General features: G+C 32.2%; 1 protein-coding gene across 13 annotated transcripts in view; it reads left to right on the top strand.

Annotated features, from left to right (window-relative positions):
* LOC109597113 (uncharacterized) overlaps positions 1–18,766 on the top strand; it is a 94,281-nt gene that overhangs the window by 9,895 nt on the left and 65,620 nt on the right. For 11 of the 13 annotated variants that reach the window (XR_007547974.1, XM_049967074.1, XM_049967079.1 and 8 more), the window contains one exon: positions 8,406–8,594. Coding sequence is in view for 12 of the 13 variants with exons in the window: in XM_049967074.1 (XP_049823031.1) it covers positions 8,406–8,594 (189 nt within the window). In the remaining variant the exon portion in view is untranslated. The remainder of the gene's footprint in view (positions 1–8,405; positions 8,595–18,766) is intronic. The other 2 variants (XM_049967080.1, XM_049967078.1) reach the window with 1 other exon arrangement.

The following is an 18,766-nucleotide window of genomic DNA, read 5'->3' as shown; positions in this document are numbered from 1 at the left end:
TCTAACACAAAATCTGACAGTGGTGGAAGTATTTTTACACATTCACCATAGCTGAGCCAACATTTATTAAAACATATTTACAAAATAAATACTATCTCTCAAAAGGAAAAAGAAATATGAACTTTAATTTTCCTAATAAATATTGAGTGCTAGTGAAGGACACTTATAAGTAACTAAACCTTCAGAAAGATACATTTAGTTTCCAAACAATGCTCGAATCGACGAACAAACTTTAAAACTTAACGGACTTTATAGACTGAAATTGCCCGTTTAAATTGTCTTTGAACTTAATTAAACTTGTTACATTACCATTTACGTTCGAAACTTTAAACGACATAAAAACATACAAACCATCATACCCATTTTTCGTATTAACTTATTGTGTTGACAAATGATACAACATGTAAACGGAAAAAACACGACGTTTCTACGAAACACAAACAGAGGTGGATGGGGGGGAAAATGTCTCTTGACGTTCGCATTGCCTCTTTAATTAATTAGAGCCGTCAGAAAGTTTTCGAGTCTATTAATGATCGTTCGTGTTTATTATTTAAGCAAATAAAACGGGAGTGGGACGGGGAATGTTCCTGGGGACGTATATTATTATTACGGTGATATGTTGGAACAGGGTGGGTACATTACGTATGTGTAGTTTTATCGCTTGACGTATGTGTGGAAGTTTCACTAGAAAATAAGTTTACGAAATGCATTTTTCTTGTGACCGGAGTGATTGATGGAGCGTATTAATCATGGTTAGTTCGCAGTCGGACTCGACTTTTCCGAGATTATTCCCGTTTTTATTTTGACGGTGAATTAAATTTTCGAACGGTGTGTGTCATTCTCGCAATTAGCCACTCAAAAACTAATTCTAATTTACTGCTTATTCAATGCTCCGTCGGCAATTTATCGCTCGCAGCTGGAAGTAATGAAATAAATCGTTTTTCGACGAGTTTCATATTTTTTGATTGATCCTTGCTGGTGCCGGACTGGAAGCGTGATGATTAATATTCATGGTGTGACATAAAAGCAAAATTAAACATTCGCAAAAACTGTGCCAGTCGATATTTAGAATCGTATTTTAAATTAAAGTGTCTCAAAAAGTTTCGGTAATATGCTCAGGAACGTAGAAATTAAAACACATAGACCTTGTGACCAAATTTCATTGATTTTTGGGGTAATAGAAAGTAATTATGAAAAATTCAGACAAAAGTATCGAGTAAATTGATCAGTATCAACTTTTAAAGCTAATAAGGAGCTGGATACCCACGGTGATCCAGACACTTATTGACTCGCCTTGTCGTTGATCTAATAAGGTGGTCAATTTCGAACTGAGCTCCCTCATTCCATGTCATCTCTAGTTGACTCCGAAGGTCTGCCAAAGTCTGTGGAGAGAGAGGGGACTGAATTTTTTATGTGAAATTAATTGTTTTTTTTTTAATTCATAACTAATTTTTTATGATACAAGAGTAAAATGTTTTCTGAAATAAAATATTTTCTTTATAATTTGCTCAATTTCATTTAAACATACTAATAATACCCAATGGTCACTTATCATTAATATTTAGTCTACATTTGGAGATAATAGGGAGTAGTAACTAATTCGTCCTAAGAGATTCCTCTCCAATACTACCCCCATTTGACGCTGAAGGTCTGCCAAATTCTGTGGAGGCTTAAATTCAAGATATTCTGTCCATTATTTCTCACACGTGTTCCATTTGTGATAAGTTCATAAATCTTGATAACAGTGGCAACAAATTTATATGGAGACGTTGGAAATACTACAAAGAAATCCTCACAATATGAGATCAAGGCTTTTGAAGGATTCTAAAATAAGACAACAAGTGGGGTTCTACAATTTGCTGGACATACCTTTAGTTTATTAAAAATAAGCTTTAACATAATAAAATAATATGACCTGAAAACACATGGGAGTAGTTTTTAACAGTTCTTAAACAAGCTAATGAATATTGTATGTTAATAAAGGATATTACTAAGAAAACCTTCAGAAATATACATGTAGTATATTATAGTATTCATAACAATGATAATATAATAATAATATTAACAATAATAATTGGAAAAGTAGTAGTTTAATCGAATTAAAATTGTCAGTGTCTCACAACTGTTTAAAACACCGAATTTCTGGGATTCCTCTACGGTTTTCTGTGCTTTGAACGCTTCTACCACAATATCTAAGAGTAGTAAAGTATATTTTTACACTAAATTATATATAAAAATACAAATAAAAACCAAGCAAACAGTTGAATATGATGATAAAATTTTTATCATGAATGTATATTTATATTTTATCTATAACATATCAAATTGTCATTAGAATATATTCAATACTGTACTGTCAAAGGCATTTAACACACTATAGGCGGGTAGCAAAATAGTCTAAACTAAGTTGTTAAATGATAACAAAAAATAAGAGGTAATTCTTTCAGTTCCATATGTAAACCAATAGTGTAAAATTACCTCACCCCGTTTTTAAAGTAAGTACATTCAAAAAGATAAAAATTACCCGGTCCAATAATAATAATAATCAAGTTCTCGAGACGGGTATTTTTACCCGACCCGCTTATAGTGTGTTAAGACACCCCTCTCCAATATTACCTCCACTTGACGCTGAAGATCTGCCAAATTCTGTGGAGGCTTAATTTCAAGATCTTCTGTTCATTATTTCTCACACGTGTTCCTTCGATGATAAGTTCATAAATCTTGATAGCAATGGCAACAAATTTATGTGGAGACGTTGGAAATACTACAAAGAAATCCTCAGAATGTGAGTTCCAGGAAAACTGGCTTTCAAAAGATCCTAAACTAAGGCAACAAATGGGGTTCCACAATTTGCTGGATATATTTAGTTTATTAAAAATAAGCTTTAACGCAATAAAAAAAATACGAACTGAAAACACATGGGAGTAGTTTTTAACAGTTCTTAAAAACGCTGTAAAATACCTAATGAATGTTGTGTGCTAATAAAGAATGTTACTAAGAAAACCTTCAGAAATATACATGTAGTCTTTTATACCTATTGAATTTTATAGTATTCATATAATAAAAATAATAATATTAATAATTGGAAAATTTGTAGTTTAATCGAATTAAAATTGTTACAGTAAATGTCAGTATCTCACTACTGTTTAAAAGGTCGAATTTCTGGGATTTCCCTGCGGTTTTCTGTGCTTTGAAGGCTTCTACCACAATATCTAACAGTGATAAAGTATATTTTTACACTAAATTATATTTAAAAAATACAAGTAAAAACCAAGCAGACAGTTGAATATGATTAATTAAGTAAAGGTGCGCATTTTAATAAAAACAAATATGAAAAAGGGGTTGTCTGTGATTCCCCCATGGTTTTCTATTTTTTAGAACGTTGGTAATTCATAATATATTAATGAAGTAGATGAATGTATATTTATATTCTCTTTATAACATATTAAATTGTCATTAGAATATATTCAATATTGAATTACGAAATGAAAGGTATATTTTAACTTTCTCTAAAAAACTCAATAAATCACCTATTAAATATTGAGTGCTAGTAAAAAACATTCAAAAAGAGACATTTAGTTTTTTTCTGCCACTAGATTATTGTTCTACTCGTCATAAAAATAATTTGATAACTTGAATTGTAGCAACTTCATCGAATTAAAATTATCATAATTGACGTCAGAATATTACATATGTCATATATTTCTGGTGTACAGTTTGGACTAGTAGAGGGTAATAAATGATTAAAAATTTAGACAAAAATATTCAATATGTTGATCAGTATCATTTTTTAAAAATAATTATAATACTTAGTTGTACCTCCACCATTATTCAAATTCTCATTGCCTGTTTCATCTTTACATGACTGTTTTTTGCTAAAGGCATACGTCTGAATTTCTCCTGTCTAGGATGTCTTACTCGTGATCAATCGGGGATAAGTTTGGAGGCCTTCCTTGATATAGCAAAAATCTGAATATTGGAAAATCTTCAAAGTAACCCTAACAACTCGAGATTGAACATGTTATATTGAAAACAAAATTGATTTGTATCGTTAGGTCGTTAAATTACCTCTATGACTGACTATGACATCTTATTCCATATCTCAAAGTCGTTACCACTACACTTTAAATAATTGGTTGGCAATTGCACAAGTTATCTGACATCTTCCTGAACCTTTTGCACGTCGTCCATGACCTTCATCATACCACGTTCTCCAGACAATTCCAGACAATGCTTCGACTCTGGTTCATTCAATTTCCACAAACGACTTTTTGCCTCTTTTAAAGCGATAATTTGTTCTGCATCAGATATACTTATATGATTAAAATTTGACACTTTTCGTAAAGTACTTACTCAAATGTATGTATATATTAATTAACTAAAAACTGTACAAAAAAGTGTTAGTGTAGACAATAATTTTGTACATTTTGTTTTACTTTTTATGTCACAGAGTATATTTCAGTATACTCTATTTCAATCATATATATATTTTTTAATTATATTTACTTTAATCATTTTAAAAGCAGAAAAATATATATGTTTACATTTAATACCTGAACAAACTGACGTTTGACGTGTAATTTTACTGCTGGGAAAAGGAAAATTATTTTTAAACCCGTCCGTCCTTGATAAAAATCACATTAATATAAATCTGCTGTAAATTTAATAACATAAATCCTTTTTAATTTATTGCCCATTGAAAATAATACGGCTAAACATAGATCAAAGAAAATGTGTATTTTGATACCTTTTATTTATTTCAGCCGTTTTTAATATACATAAAATTTCCTGTTCTACCGGAAATTGAAAATGTTTTTGCAAATGTACCGAGACAAATTATTTTTTCCACCCCAGTTTCTCTTTTTCCCTTGGACTAATCCCTAAAATTCTGCAACTCCGTCTGTTATTTCAACCTAATTCCTTCATTCCACCCAACTTTCTCGAATAAACAACGCACTTTCGGGTCGAACCATTTGAATACGTTTTATAATGCGACGCAAACGTTGCCTCCATCTAATTTATATGTTAATTCGCGTCGGGGACAAAAATTACACCGACGAGTTTTTACCACAGACATTCCGACCACGATTAGGAAATTAGCCGCAACACAAAAAGATGTAAAAAACCATCGTCTGTGCAGGAAAATTTGTCTTCGTCCGTAAAATTAATATGGCGTACAGAAATTTCCTTTGCCCGATTAAAAATCGACAAAAAAACACACACACAAAAAAAGAGAAACATTTCAATAAATCCACCAACAAGATCAAACGGACAATAATAACATTTTCCTACCGTAAAACCGTGTCTCGTCTGGAAATCGAATAAATCGGGTCATTGTTGTCGCCGAAGGAGGGAATATTTCTTCGGGGGTCTCGGTTTTATATTGGATTTTGCTACGTGGGGTTTCCGCGGAAAGGTATTGCATTATCCCCCATCGATTTTCCTCACACACACATTCACAGACGCACACTTTTGTCTTCTTTAACTGGAGTGCATGCACCTCAATCTATTTGATTGCTTCCATTTAATTTTATTTTATTTTATTTTTTTTGGAAGTGGGGCAGTGCGTTAAACTGAGCGTGCAATTATTTTTTATTGACATCTAAATATAATAGAAATTGTGCTTTTTCTGGTGGGCCTATTTTCGTGCGGTCTAATTATAGAGTTGGCACTCTATCTTACAAGTGTTATTGATTGTTATCAGCTTTTTCGAGGATTCACACTGATTTATTTTATATGTTTTATCGTCAGAGTTAAAAACGGATGGCACAGTATTAGTCTAACTACTTAATCGTTCAAGTAGCTTCCGAAAACTCCACGCCATTTTTCATACAAATGTACACAAATGCCGGTGAGACATTAAAATAGGTTAAAACGTTTATTGTTTATATTGCATGCGTTTGCTGTGTTTTTTTTTTCTGTGAGGTGTTCTAATAAACAATTTAATTAAATTGACTAACAAAAGTATTCGAAATGTTGGCGAGGTTAACTACATTTGTAATTTCAACGGTATGAATGCAATGTAATTCCACTCACTGTTAGTGAAACTGAAATATTACAATTTTCGAGCAGTTGAAGTTAATTTTAATAATGCGAATAATATTTGCACTGGTTTTGTCGCAGTGAATATTAAATGATAAATAATATGTATTCGAAATACATTTCATAAAATGAGTATTGTTTGTGTGCTCAATTTTTGCCTTACTGTCTGAATTTAAAATAAAATAAATGTTAATAAAGGAAGTAATTGGAACAGTTTGAGTTTTCTTTTACCTCGTTAGTTTTCTTTGTGCCAGTTAATTTAAGTTTCCTTTGCATGAAGTTAGGTAAGGTTTTGACATTGCCTCAAGGAAATTTGGATGATCCGTTTTACTTAAAATTTATTTTAAAATAACTAAACTAGTGGTAAAATATACTCAGTGACAAAGAAATTGCAACACCAAGAAGAGGGTGTTCAAATTTAATATTCTTTTGATAAAACATAGATGTTGTAGCGAAGAGTAAACGATTAAAACTTGATAATGTTTCGTATAGGTTTTCTCACGTAAACTCATTTTACACCAAATTCAAATAAATTTTATTATTCGTTCATTTTTCCTGTTTTCAGAAAATATTAACAATAAACAATTAGTCAAGATTTTCTATATTGGATGATTCCATCTTTCAAGATTTTTTATATTTATTCCAATTTTTTAAATTAATCTTTATATTATTTTTTAAATTAATTAATTAAATTTTAATATTTTTTATAATCTTTATTAATTATTAAATATTTATATTTTTAATTTTTTCTAATAAAACATGATCTTTTCAAGTTTTACGTTTTTTAGAATTGAAAATAAATTAAATAATGAAATACTTTCAGAATTTTGTAATATCAATTTTCTTTAATTAAATAAATATATAAACTTTAAGATGTTTGTATTAATGTAGAATTTCTGTTTAATTAAGTTTCATATTACTCATATTACTATTTCTTTCTCTTCTTAAACTCTTTCAATTAAATTTTATTTTACTGTAAAATTTTTATAATTTTTTAATGTTAATCTTTTTTAATCAATTAATATTTAAAATTTTATTATATTTTAATGAAAAGAAACAATTTTTCAAGACTTATCATATTTATTTAGAATTGAAAATAAATTACATTTTGTATTACTTCAGAATTTCAACAATTTTTAATGTTAATTTTCTTTAATTAACAAATATTTTATTCAATTCTAATAAATTTTAATTGAATGGAATTTTTGTATCATACTTTAACATTTTCATATTAAACTACTTAGAAAAATATAAGGATATTTTTGTAAACCTTTGAATTTTGTTTTAGACCTTTATGTAAAACCTGTATGTTGAGTTATTTGAATCAATTCTGTATGCAAGAGATCTTAAATCTAAAGGAGTTGTGAATATTGCTCATTTACAGAGAAATTCTTCTTCAAGGTATATCCCACACATAGATTTAAAAGTGGTGATTGTGCAGGTCATAATAAAACCTCAATTCCTTAATTGGTTATTCAATTGTGACTTCACACTCACGACATGTGGGTGGACATTGATGAGAATAAAGCTGAAGTATTCACTAATAACACCAGCCAATGGAAGGACAATTGGTTGTAGAATGCTGTTTAAATATTTCTATGCCTTTAATAATCCATTTGGGAAAACTAGATCAGTTTTACCGCCAATAATGGTACCACCTCTTTATGTAAAAACCTCCAGAACCTGTCTGAGACGTCCTAAATTCCTAGATTCCCTCCAAACTATCTACTCTAAATTAATTTGTCTTGATCTTTATGATCTATCTTCACTTTTATTGTTTGAGTATCATTTGAAAGCATTTTCTGACTATTTTATTAATTTTCTTCCTATATTGTATTGATCACACATATTTAACGTTTGGAAGATACTTTAAGTGATGTAAATCACAATTTTGGTTTCATCAATAGATAATAGACAGATCAATAGATTAAATATAAAAGTTAAGCAATATGTCGTGCAAAATCCTTATGTAACATGTTTGGAAATCATTCACCAGAAAGAAGCTTCATGTAATGAATTACATCAAAAGGTTAGACAAATGGATTCCACATATATTAAGTAAGGATAAGTAAATTAGATAATTACCTCCTTGCGCGCAATTAACAAATATTTTATTCAATTCTAATAAATTTTAATTGAATGGAACAGTATAGAAGGTGGTTTAAATCCCAAATTGTACATTTTCAGCTGTTTCCATAAATGATAATTTACTGCGACACTATCAGAATTTATTGTTGCCCGGCCATAATTTATAGAATCATTTTTGCACCGCCATAACGTTTGTCGCTTCTATCAAGATCCTTATCCGCACGCCATTAAAAAAAACACCTCACGGTTACTGTTCTAATGGGTATTTTTCGTAGAAAAGCCGTCACCAGCAAAGAGAAGGAGTGCGTTCGGAAGGCAAGTAAAAAAAACGCCGCCAGATCGTCCCACTGATCCAGCCGGTAGAAAGATGACGTCCGACTCGGTGCTCAAGGACCTGCTCCATCCCAGCTACAATGAACACCTGAAGCTGCACAATGGTGTCGCCTTCAAGCTGGTGCGAACAGGTAAAACTTAAACTCCAATTGCATGCTATGTTGAAACTTGTATTGTTGTGCGCCTGAAGGGGTGAAACATTGTGTTATTGTGCTCGCGTTGTCTGGCTTATTGGAGAATCGGTTGATTCGTTGAAGGAATATAACGGGATCACGTGCCCCGCTTGCCTTTTGATACCTCCACGGCAATATGAATATTTCAGGATGTTTGCTAGTTTATTGTGACCTGAATTTTATAGCAGGCGGGTACAGTTTTGGGAAGAGTAGCTTTCAGGATCTTAACGTGCCTTTTTTTATCGTTATTCACTGCAGGTCCGACTCGTACATGCACATAAATCCGGAGGAGGCTCTTACCTGAGCTTAGGTAAATTATTTCCCGCAGAAAACAATTTAACTTATCCCGAAGCGCAATAAAAGACGGGAGAACTGCACCCCTCGGAAGATGTACGAATCGGAATTATATTTTAAAAGGTTTTTACGATAAATTTAAAGCACAATAGATTAAACACATAACGGCGAGTATTTGCACGTCATCATTAATTAATAATTACGTGAGGGCGCGGCCCTAACGACGTAAACTTTTCAATCTCCGAAGGCCTATTTATTAATGAGCCACAGACGTAACACAAGGCTGCTGCGAACCTCATTTACCTTTACCGGCTTTGTTCCGCAACGTTTTGTGTAATGCGTTCCATTTACCGAAAAAGACAAACGACGTCAAAAGCTACTTTGACTCAAAGCCCATGGAAATTGTTTTTAACTGTCCACTTTGTTGTCGTGCACGTGGAACGACGTAATCGATACGTTTAGTTGTGCCACGTTAAGTGCATCCCTATCAAATTCCCTTCAAGAATGCGGTATCGGGCATATTTCGTACGGCGGCGGTGAATTTATGACCCGTATGTCCGTACGTGGTGGCCCCGCGAAGGCTTCGTACCTGTTGCACGGCGGAAATCAATACAGCGCACATAATTGCCTCCCAAACAAAAACGTTGGGGGGAAATTGGGGAATCGCGTGTTCGTTTCGGCGGGTTGATTTCTCAACCATTTGTCGCTAGACATCCGTTTTAAATTACGGTCCGCATCGCCATTGTGTGGGGGTTTGTTAAAGATGATGGCCTCTGATCTCTTTATTCCAGTTAATTGTAAATTTTAATTTCCCATTTGTTCACGCGAATGTGAGGGTGATAAATTGGCTTATATCTCTGAACACTTCTGAAATATCTACGAAAAATGTCAGGATACTAAAAAAAATTCTCTTTGTCTATTGTCGGCCATTTTTTTGTCAAATATTATAATTGATATATAATATATAATAATACTATTTTCCTCACAGACTATCGCTCATATGTGAAGCAACTAATTAAAACTCATAATCATTTTATTAATTTATACCGTAGGAAAAGCATTTAACTCGTCTGACTTTAGAGAGAGACATCATGCATGCCAGATACAGTAGCAGTCTGTCCTATGTATATATTACACATGACGTCTTTTTCAGGATTCAGATCAAACTCTTTTTGTACTGTATACCACCGCGCAACGAGTATGTTGAGGCATTACTTGATGTGTTATTGGCTTCCTTGTTGGACTGTTGTGTATTTTTGGTGGGCGACTTTAATGCAACAAATTTTAAAGGCGGATTGCCTGATATAAAAATAATATTCTAAATAATTTCGCTGGATCTATAGCAGTTTAACAAACTTGTATTTGATTTAGCTTACACAAATATATTGTCTAATGTGAAGATTGAACGTGACGAATTGCCATTATTAAGGGGAGATTCGTTTCATCTTTCACTCAGCATCTCGTTTCAAGTTGAAAAAAATCACCGCCCACTAGTGTTTTACCTTAGCAACAACAAACCACTATAAGTTTGGAAAGATCAACTATATATCTCTATATAATTATTTTCTTGCAATTGATTGGACTTAGCTTGCCATTTTTGAAGATGTTGAAGATCGTATCACAGAATTTTTTGGAATGGTTTATGGTATATTTGATGTATCCGTACCGATTTATAACGATTGTTCAAGTACTTGAGCTTTCATAAGAATAATGTATACCCTGCTCGTAACTCTGATCACAATCCAGTGCTGCAAGAACATTCTATGGATTGACTGTTAGTAAGAAGAGACATTAGATTTAACGTGCCAAGACTTAATTCAAGAACCAGCGTTTCTCTCACCATACCAATAACCAATATTCTACTGAAAAGCTCAGTTTTCTGAATGTGCAGGAATGCTAACAAATATTGCGATGATATGGACGAATAATTTCGTCATGCATAGCTCCACCTGTGATTTGGAGTATAAAGTTGTCTTCAAAGACGTCCTTATATGTGTTCACTTGGATTGTATTCTGAAGAATGCTGAGATCAGTACAGTATAGTAATGTGTAATGTCATGATTTTATAATACCAAAGTTGAGCAATTTTCGAGTAAATGGAATAATATTTTGTCGTGGTGGGTTCTAAGTTTAATTCACACAGCCACAGAATCTCCAAAAGCAAGAGTTGAAGCTACTTTTTGCTCATGATATCTCTCACCATATTCACGTCATGATCAAATATGGCTATTCGAGTGATATAATAAATAAACTCATCTGTGAACAAACAATTAAAGCATTCGAGACTTACAGTGTTTCTAACGTCTGTGCGAAGCTGGATGTAGAGAATGAGCGATTTCATCTGTAAGAAATAATCAGAAAACGGCCTCATCTTCTTGTCGTAACTCGTTGTCGACCACCACCATGTCGTATATTGACATTACCAATTTATTGAGAGCAATTCCAAGCTTGACTTGAACATACTTTAGAAGAACTTAAACATTTTAACTCAGATCGCCATGTTCTAAAATCAATAATGGCAAAATCTTTTTTAAAGCACTTTACACACTCAAAGACAATAAATTTGAGACACCTACAATGTAAACTAGATAAAGGCAACTTGTTCCATAGTTGCTCCAAAAAAATTTCTCTGTCTGTTGTCGCCCATTTTATGTTAAATATTATATTTGATATATAATACATAATAATACTATTTTCCAGAAAGACTATCGTTCATATGTGAAGTAACGAATTAAAACACATAATCATTTTATCTGTTGGATCTACAACAGTTTAACAAACTTGTGAATGGAGATGAATGTGTACTTGATTTAGCTTACACAAATATATAGTCTAATGTAAAGTTTGAACATGATGAATTGCCATTATTAGGGAAAGATTCGTTTCACCTTACACTCAGCATCTCATTTGAAGTTGAAAAAAATCACTGTCCACTAGTGTTTTGCCTTAGCAACAACAACAACCACTATAAGTTTGGAAAGATTAACTATATATCCCTATGTAATTATTTTCTTGCAATTGATTGGACTTAGCTTGCCATTTTTGAAGATGTTAAAGATTGTATCACAGAATTTTATGGAATGGTTTATGGTAAACTTGATGCATCCGTACCGATTTCTAACGATACCTGAAGTACTTGAGCTTTCGTAAGAATAATGTATACCCTGCTTGTAACTCTGATCACAACCCAATGCTGCAAGAACATTCTATGGATTCACGCTAGTAAGAAGAGAAAAAAAACGTGAGCGTGAGTTTCTTGTCGATATATTACATATATTAGTAAAATTGATTGTTTTTATATACCGGCCAACATTAGATTTAACGTGCCAAGACTTAATTTAAGAAGCAGCGTTTCTCACACCATACCAAGAACCAATATTCTACTGAAAAGCTCAGTTTTCTAAATGTGCAGGAATGCTAACAAATATTGTGATGATGTGAACGAATAATTTCGTTCACACATTTTTCTCTGAGAGCATGGGTAAGCTCCTTCAAAAGTCCGGTGATTTGGAGTATAAAGTTGTCTTCAAAGACGTCCTCATATGTGTTCACTTGGATTGTATTCTGAAGAATGCTGAGATCAGTACAGTATAGTAATGTGTGATGTCATGATTTTATAATACCGAAGTTGAGCAATTTTCGAGTAAATGGAATAATATTTTGTGGTGGTGGGTTCTAGGTTTAATTCACACAGTCACAGAATCTCAAAAAGCAGGAGTTGCAGCCACGTTTTGCTCATGATATCTCTCACCATATTCTCGCCATGATTAAATATGTCTATTCGAGTGATATAATACCTAGACTCATCTGTGAACAGACAATTAAAGAATTCAATCATCAGTCCAGAGAGGGTGATCGTTGGTCCACACTCTGAGAGCTACCAAATACTCCCTGTTTAGCAGAGTTTCCAAAAATGTCTTTGGGCTCTAAAACCAACTTCATGCAACCTTCTTTTGAGACTTACAGTGTTTCTAACGACTGTGCGAAGCTGGATGTAGAGAATGAGCGATTTCATTTACAAGAAATAATCAGAAATAGGCCTTGTCTTCTTGTCGTAACTCGTTGTCGACCACCACCATGTTGCATATTGGTATTACCAATTTATTGAGAACAATCCCAAGTTTAAGTTGAACATATTTTAAGAGAACTTAAACATTTTGACTCAAATTTAAAAATGAATGATGGTAAAATCTTCAAAAAAAGTCTTCTTTAAAGTACTTTACTGTACTAAATAACTGATAAATTAAGAACGAACAGAACAAAATATGTTCGAATACACAAAATGTGTGTAATCAACAAAAAAATCCTGCACCCTAAAATCAGTTCTCCTTTACCTCGTCTGAAAATACTTGTAACAGTCAAAGACAATAAATTTGAGACACCCTATACAATGTAAACTAGATAAAGGTAACTTGTTCCATAAATATTATGATAAAGATATGCTTGAGGGTGGTTTTCAGTTGTGCCCCTTCGTTACCTTGTTTCCATGTATTTATTTATCCCGGGACTCTCGTTAACTTCACATTGTTGACTTATCCGATTTCTGTTGAAATGTAAAGCCTGAAAAATGTAAGAATATTAAATTTTCCTTCAGACAATTGTAATTTGAATAAATCCAATGTTAAAATTAATTGCGTCTATAATTAAATGCATTAGATTATCCGTGGCATAAACATAATAATATTCACATAATAAATTGGCACTGAAAGTAGAAGCTGATCAGAATTAACAATCAGCACGAACGTTATTAGAAAATTTACGACTTGATTTTCGAACATCGGACAATATAAAGCAAGCTCCGATTTCCGTGACTCATTATAGAAACAAAACGATGACTTAATTCCAATTTATTTATAAATTTGAATCACTACAGTTTAAACAATTACATCTTAAACCAACATCCTTTAATGTTTTAAATAGTCATGGGACAGGTCAACTAACAAATAATCCATTAGTTAGTTTCTGAAATAACCAAAATAATTAGGTTATGGTACATGACTAACGACTGACCACACAATTGATAAATAAACAATAAAAATGGGTTGTAAAAATAACTTACGATATACATTATTCATATTCATGAGTATTCAATTGAATTAAGTCCAATTAAGATGTTTTCAAATAAATCGGTAATTCTCAACTCTAACTTTAACATTCACAGAGAACACGCCCATTCGGGTGCGCCCTGCATTTCTGCGCACCCGCGGCACCCTCTCAACTTGCTAATACTTGTGTTTGCAGTTTTAACACAGAAGATTTGTTTGACTGCGATTTAAATCAGATTGATATCGATGTCTGTGTTCAAGGGGCTAGAACAATGGGCGACCTTTAATTGCGATGTTCTCGCGAATACCGGCTTCCCTTTCCGGTTTGACGGCTGCTCCATTATGCATGGGAAATACATTCGGAGATTGAAATTGAGAGGAAATCCCGCGAGGAGTGTGGATATCTCGTTTCCGGTTCGAAAGTTTTCCGAGTTGAAGAATTCCGGCGTAGTATAATTGTGTTGTGGGATAAAGGTCGAAGGAATATGTTACGGGTATAAATAAAAATAGTGGTTTTATGCGATGCCATAATCCGGACGATAAAATATTTAACACGGGCTTAAACACAAATACCGGAGTTATTGCTTTCGGTCGCATGAATTTCGGAATTAGTTTAAAACCACTAAACTACGGCTAAATATGGTCGTATATCTTTCAAGTGTGCCGCCTATTTGAATTAGATTAAATTAAAATTAGGTGCAGGGAAAAAGTTAATTTGCGTTCATGATTCGGGGTTTATTTAAATAAATTTTTGTATTATACTTTAAAAGTGGTGATTGTGATTGATTTAATGTTTTTTTATTAATTAATATTTAAAATTTTATTCTATTTTAATAAAAAGAATCAATTTTTCAATACTTATTATATTTATTAGAATATAAAATAAATTACATTTTGTATTACTTCAGAATTTCAAGAATTTTTAATGTTAATTTTCTTTAATTAACAAATATTTTATTCAATTCTAACAAATTTTAATTGAATGGAATGTTTGTATTATACTTTAACATTTTCATATTAAATGGCTTTGAAAAGTATAATGATATTTTTGTAAATCTTTGAATTTTGTTTTAGACATTTATGTAAAACCTGTATGTTGAGGTATTTGAATCTATTGTGTATGTAAGAGATCTTAAATCTAAAGGAGTTGTGAATATTGCTCATTTACAGAGAAATTCTTCTTCAAGGTATAACCCACACATAGATTTAAAAGAGATGATTGTGCAGGTCATAATAAAACCTCAATTTCTTAATTGGTTATCCAATTGTGACTTCACACTCACGACATGTGGGTGGACATTGATGTGAATAAGGCTGAAGTATTCACTAATAACACCAGCCAATGGAAGGACAATTGGTTGTAGAATGCTGTTTAAATATTTCTATGCCCTTAATAATCCAGTTGGGGAAACTAGATCAGTTCTACCGCCAATAACGGTACCACCTCAAACAATTATTGTGCCACCTTTATATGTAAAAACTTCCAGAACCTGTCTAAGACGTTCTAAATTCCTAGATTCCCTCCAAACTCTTTTCTCTAAATTAATTAGTCTTGATCTTTATGATCTATCTTCACTTTTATTGTCTGTCTTCTATTAATTTTCTATTGTATTGATCACACATATTTAACGTTTGGAAGATACTCTAAATGATGTAAATCACAATTTTGGTTTCATCTGTTTAAAAGTTAAGCAATATGTCGTGCAAAATCCTTATGTAATATGTATAGAAATCATCCACTAGAAAGAAGCTTCATGTAATGAATTACATTAAAAAGTTAGACAAATGGATTCCTCATAAATTAAGTAAGGATAAGAAAATTAGGCGTTAGATAATTACCAATTACCTCCTTGCACGCAACGCAAAGGGGCCTTTAATTGATAGTATTGTTACATGCGATAGATCTCACTGGTCTGGACAATTGGTTAAACCTGGTAAACTTAGTGAAACTGGGTATAGAATAGCCTTAACTCAAGAAAGATTTAAGCTGGACTCTTCGTGGAATTTTAAATATTGATCAGATCTGCAACTCTCAACTTCTCGCAAATTAACTAAGTTGAAAACTCTAAATCAAGATTGCTTAGAAAATTCTTCTGCTTCTTGATGAAGACATCACACCACACATAGTAGTATAGACTAAGACATAGATTAAAAATGTTATTGAGTTCTACCTCATCTACCATAGTGTTCATGTACTTGTCCATTATTATTTCTCACTATTACACTCCTGGACAAAAGTTTGGAAACCCTAGGATATAATTGTTTAAGAAAAAGTACTTGTTTTGTCATGACCTTCAGTATCATTGGATCTAAACCTTATAGAACATCTTTGGGATTATTTAGAAAGGAATATATGACAGCATATATTAAAAAATAAGACAAAGCTACTGAATATGCTTCAAATGGAATGGCAAAAAATAGTTCCAGAATTTACCAGAAAATTGACTCCATGAACAGTGCAGGAGTCATACAAGTCGATGGTTAAGCAATAAAATTTTAATGCTTCTATTTGTTTTTGGTTTATTATTCGAAAATTAAATTTTGTAATGAGGTTTTCAAACTTATGTCCAAAGGTATATAAAATTTCTAGAAGCATTTTTATTAATCCGTTATACAAGAGATAGAACATTAATTTTATTTAAATCTTTTATTAAACAATTCAGTTTTAGGATTTCCAAACTTTTGTCCAGGAGTGTATATTATTATACTATTATTATTTTTATTTATTATTTATTTTTATAATTGTTTTTACTTAATTACTGACTTAATTCGGAAGAGAAAGTTAAAACTAGTTGAAGTTGATCTTTCTTCAGTTCCACAAATACAGATTTTTTCTTATGATGTGAATTTGCTTGTAGAATAAAAGTATCTTTAAAGAAAGTTATGTTTATCGTTAAAATTAACAATTGTTATATTGAGCTTTTTTCAAGCAATGTTGTTAGTTAATGAAGGAATCATTTTAATAATTTTTAAATTTTCTTTATTAAGTTTGTACAAAATTATTATAAAAATTAATATTATGATCCTCAATAGTTAGAAAATAATGCCTAATGTTCTTATAAATTTTTGGCTGATTCCAACAAATTCATTAGATTTCGTCTATCTGATATAGTTTTTGAATTTATAGAGAGAGAATTTTTAGCATGCTGCTGAAGACTCCAACAGCAGTATCAACCATTATGACTGGCATGTTATTTTCCTGAGAGATAAGTGACAGCAGTTTAATTAGGGTGGAAATTTGCAAAGAAGTTCAGATCTTTTATTGGTGGTAATTTGGTTCAAAATTACTTTCTTCATGTTTTTTTGTGCCACCAGTGCAGGAACACTGCTGAAGGACAATACCAATTAATGTATATTATTCGTGTCTAAGTTTTTAAGAAACAAGAAATCATTGTGATACTTTCTTGGTTTCCTCCAAATCATTGTTACTCCAGACATATCTGGGTCTCTCAAAGAGACAAAGTGTGGTAGGTATTCCGAAGTCAATTATAGGTTTTCTACTTCCTTACAGGTGTTTTTGCCAGACACATAAGAGAGAAAGTTTATGGAAAAAGCAAGAACAAACACCTCTAGTCAATTCACCCATACCATATGTAGTAGTGTAAAGAAGAAAATTAAAAATGTTAGATAAGAGCTTTTATCTCATCCACCATAGAGTTCTAGTACTTCCATTTTTTTACTTAATAAACGATTTAATTCTGAAGAGGAGGTTAAACTAAGGTTGATCTTTCTTCAGTTCCAAGAACCCAGTTTTTTCCTCTCGTGACGTAAATTTACTCGTAGAATAAAAGTTACTTTAAAGAAAGTTATGATCTTTCGACGTTAAAAATGTAAATTGCTTTTTCCAGCACCTAATAGTAATATAAAACGCATAAATATTAAAATAAAGGATCTCTAATAAAAACTTCAAAGTCCCGTGCCGTTGGAAAGGATTTTTAAATGACCTCCTTAATCTTTCATATCTTTTATCGAAAATATCGATTCGTCCCGCATCAAATGAAAATCCACCGTACCAGTTCGCGGATATTAAAAAACGATATTGAGAAACGTACTCAAAAAAATGCTGACCGGCCAATAACCAGGTAATTTGGAGTGTGGCTTACTCGACACAATCCGAAATAATAGAATGGAACTTCACCTTCATCGTCACTCGACATTTCGCGTACACGGGAAAAAATAAATTCACATCGATTTCAGATTTCCAGAAGTGGTATTAAAAGCGTCGAACAATGTGTAATGTAATTACAACGTACAACTGATAGGGGGGACAATATTAATCCTAAATCGTATTAATGTGTTCGGCTATCGATTATCGCTTAACAATTCAATGATAAGTTTTTAATGAGGTGTTAGCACATTCCGGCCTCGTGTTTCATACACTTAATTCACGTAAAGTAATAAAACTCGTATTGATTCAACCGTTATTGCTATCTAAACAAACATTCTATCCTCATTAACGTTCAAAAACAACAAAACACTCGATTCATCTCGCTTTTATTTTAGTCCAATTAGGAGTGTCGACTCCGATTTCGTTTTTGTTACACACGTAAAATTAGTAACAATGCGAGGATTTTAATCAGTCGGTAGACCCTCGTTGTGTTGATAATGGGACAATTAAACTCATTTTTGTGCGCATTAATATGTGCGCACGTTGAACTAGTTAAGTTGGGGTGATTAAAACACTGTAACGAAGAAATTTCCACTTAATCTTTAACGGTAATCGAGGCAATGAATTTTTAAACAGGCTCGTACAGCCATTAATGTTCGCAGTTTGAGGAGGGTTTGACGTGC

This window comes from Aethina tumida, chromosome 5 (genome assembly GCF_024364675.1).
Source record: "Aethina tumida isolate Nest 87 chromosome 5, icAetTumi1.1, whole genome shotgun sequence".
Classification (NCBI taxonomy): Eukaryota; Metazoa; Arthropoda; class Insecta; order Coleoptera; family Nitidulidae; genus Aethina; species Aethina tumida.
Note: the sequence above shows the minus strand (reverse complement) of the source record. Positions and strands in the feature narration are given on the sequence as shown.